This window comes from Sesamum indicum, unplaced genomic scaffold, assembly GCF_000512975.1.
Source record: "Sesamum indicum cultivar Zhongzhi No. 13 unplaced genomic scaffold, S_indicum_v1.0 scaffold00124, whole genome shotgun sequence".
Lineage (NCBI taxonomy): Eukaryota > Viridiplantae > Streptophyta > Magnoliopsida > Lamiales > Pedaliaceae > Sesamum > Sesamum indicum.
In genome coordinates, this window is record NW_011628051.1 from 224,855 (window position 1) to 227,858 (window position 3,004).

The 3,004-nt window shown below is 37.1% G+C and overlaps 1 protein-coding gene across 2 annotated transcripts; it reads left to right on the top strand.

Moving 5' to 3' along the window:
• The first annotated feature begins 723 nt into the window (after nucleotides 1-723).
• LOC105179114 (transcription factor MYB6-like) lies at nucleotides 724-2,212 on the top strand. 2 transcript variants are annotated; one of them, XM_020691237.1, is made up of 2 exons: nucleotides 724-1,051; nucleotides 1,265-2,212. In XM_020691237.1, exons 1-2 carry the CDS (start codon nucleotides 1,013-1,015, stop codon nucleotides 2,033-2,035), a joined length of 810 nt encoding a protein of 269 aa, XP_020546896.1. In that variant the 5' UTR covers nucleotides 724-1,012; the 3' UTR covers nucleotides 2,036-2,212. The 2 variants fall into 2 exon arrangements, with proteins under 2 accessions (XP_020546896.1, XP_011101013.1); XM_011102711.2 differs by having other exon boundaries at nucleotides 725-1,051; nucleotides 1,290-2,212.
• Nucleotides 2,213-3,004: the final 792 nt, after the last annotated feature.

Genomic DNA, 3,004 nt, shown 5'->3' on the forward strand with positions numbered 1-3,004 from the left:
GGTCTTAGTTGGAGGCTACCCCAATAAACCTAATGATCTGCTTCTCTTTTCTTAGGGCTCTTGCATCAGATTGGGAGCGGTAGTGACCTCGAACCGCTTGGGGGATCTATTCATCCGACCAGGGAGGTCGCATAGATTTCGACCCAATCTTTTGTTGTGACTAAAATCCATAAAACTTTGTTATAATGGATGAGCTAAATAATTTTATTTAATTATGATAAATAATAATTATTTACCCTAATTTTTAATCAATAACAATTAAAATGTATACAATAGTAAACTTTCTTATAATGACATCTTATGGTATCCTATAAATACAATCAGCGAATCAAACTCAAACTATATTCTAAATTTTAATAAATGAAAAATGAAATCACTCCCAACGAATAAAAAATAAATAAATCTTGAAAATTCGGTACTTCCAATTATTAATTTCTGCGATCTACCAACAATAATTGGGATGACCAAAATATTTTAGGGGAAAAAAGAGAAAAGAAATGTTGACCCCGTACGTGTGAAGGGTCGAGATCCAATCCATGAAGCAGTAGATGAGGATCGGAAGCATCCCGGAGAATTCATGTGAAATTGTAAATAAGTAATAAATTAAAACCCAAATTGCCATATTTTATTTTCCTTTTAATTAGGTAAACAAACAGGCAATATGATAACGACAGCGTGTGTGATAATTGTTTCTGGTGGCCTATAAAGCAGCACAAAGCCATCATCTTGTGGCTGCTGTGCCCAATCTCTCTCTCTCTCTTTCTCGGCTGCTGCTGTGTGTTGTGTGTGAGAGAGAAAGATTGGGAAGACGTGGCCACTCTCTCTGTGTATAAATACTCCAAACCCTCCAACAAATAAACCTCAAAAGAGAGAGAGAGAGAGAGAGGAAGTGTGTGTTTTAGAGAGAGAGGGAGAGAGATGGGAAGATCTCCTTGTTGCTCGAAAGTGGGGCTAAGGAGAGGACCCTGGTCTACCAAAGAAGACACCCTTCTCTCCAATTATATCCAGCAACATGGTGAAGGCCAATGGCGTTCTCTCCCCAAGAAAGCTGGTAATTACTCTTCATTTTTCACTGCATTAATTAACTCTGTGTTTCGTTAGCTTTTGTTTTTGTGCTGTGGAAATAAGTTATACATACAGCTGAAAGTGTAGCTGCAGCGAGAATTTAGAGTGTCTGAAAATCAGAGTGAAAGTAGGAAAAAAAAATGTTGAAAGTGGAGTTATTGGAAAGACAAGCTGGTTCTAACTTTTTTATTTGAATCAGCTTAATTTGAAGTTTTTAATTACAGGGCTGTTGAGGTGTGGGAAGAGCTGTAGGCTGCGGTGGATGAACTATCTACGGCCGGGGATTAAGAGAGGGAACATAAGCGAAGACGAGGAGGATCTAATCGTACGCCTGCACGGGCTGTTGGGAAACCGATGGTCCCTGATTGCGGGACGATTGCCAGGTCGAACGGACAATGAGATCAAGAACTACTGGAACACTCATCTTCTCAAGAAGTTGAAGACCGCCGGAATCCACCCCAAGCCCCACAAGGATCTTCCTAAACCCACCAGGAACAAGAAGCCGGCCGCCGCCTCCGGTGGAGGAAAGAAGAAAAAGAAGCAGAAGAAGACCGAGAAGTTGACGACGGCCAGCGGAGCAGAGGATATTGGTAATAATGATAGAAATGGATCAGAAGAAAATATTATTAGTAATGATCCTCCCAAGACGAAAGTGTATCTACCGAAACCGATTAGAGTTTCGTCGGTGTTCCCCAGGACCAGCAGCTATGACAGCTTGGTGAGTGGGTCGTCGAGCACCGAGGGCGGCAGCGTAGGGGCGGAGAAGGCACCGGAGGTAGCGTCGTACGTGCCGGTGCCGTGGCCGCCGCTGTTCGAGATAGAAGATGCGGATTACGGGATGTGCGACGGCGGCGATGATTTTCTGGGGGTGGGTTGTATTCTGCCGGTGGTCCACCAGCAGTCGGATTCGATTTCCGACGAAGTGAACATGTGGGAGAAAGTCTATGATGAGTATCTGCAGCTTCTGTAGAGTGAAAAATATAAATAAATAAATAAACAAACACAATGCTGCAGTGTTTAATGATCATTTTGTGTGTATTAAGTTTGGTAATTAGTAATTAAGAGTTGTTGGGGTTCCTTTCTTTTACCTTTCTCCCCTTAATTAATTAATTAATTAATTTGTGTATAATTAAAGAGTGTTTGGATATTCATTTCAAGTTAATCATCTGATGAATAAATATCGATTTTTCTTATTTAATTTGTGCTGTAAAATATTCCTCATCTCATCTCATCCGAGTAGGCCATGGTTATTATTATTTGTACGAAAATATTTCTTATCTAAAGAAACATGCACAACAAAAAAAATTAAATTTTTACTGCACTATAAATGATCATAATTTAAAATTATGGTAATATATATTATTAACCACGATTAAATAAAATCAAAATAAAAATTTAAATTTTTATCATGATTAATCGATATTCGTCATAATTTTTAGCTATAGTCAAAATATTTCCATAATTTTAGCCATGATTAATATTTGGCAACACTTGTGGAAACAACGGCTAATGTTCATTGCGAATTCATAGTTGATTTTTATTTGCCACGATATTTTTCTTTTAGTTATAGTAATTAAGCGTGGTAAAAAATTATATTTTTTTTCTTGTGATATAAATATAAGCTATAATCCTTATGATTTCTTTTCTCTTACTTAACACATTTTATATGTTATATAAACTATTATTATTATTTTTCTATACGCACACTCACACGCCCAATAGTTGAACTCAAGACCTTAATCTCGAAGCTATTACCATTAGGTTTTAATCTTTTATCTCATTTTTTGTGATTGATAATATGGGACGAAATGGGGAGCAATCAATATTTCAACTCTTGACCTTAATTTTTTCTTCTTAATTCAGATTGAATCAAATGACCAGGACTTAATTAGGAATTGTTTCTAGTAAATATAAATTAAATAAAATGAAAAAAAATGAA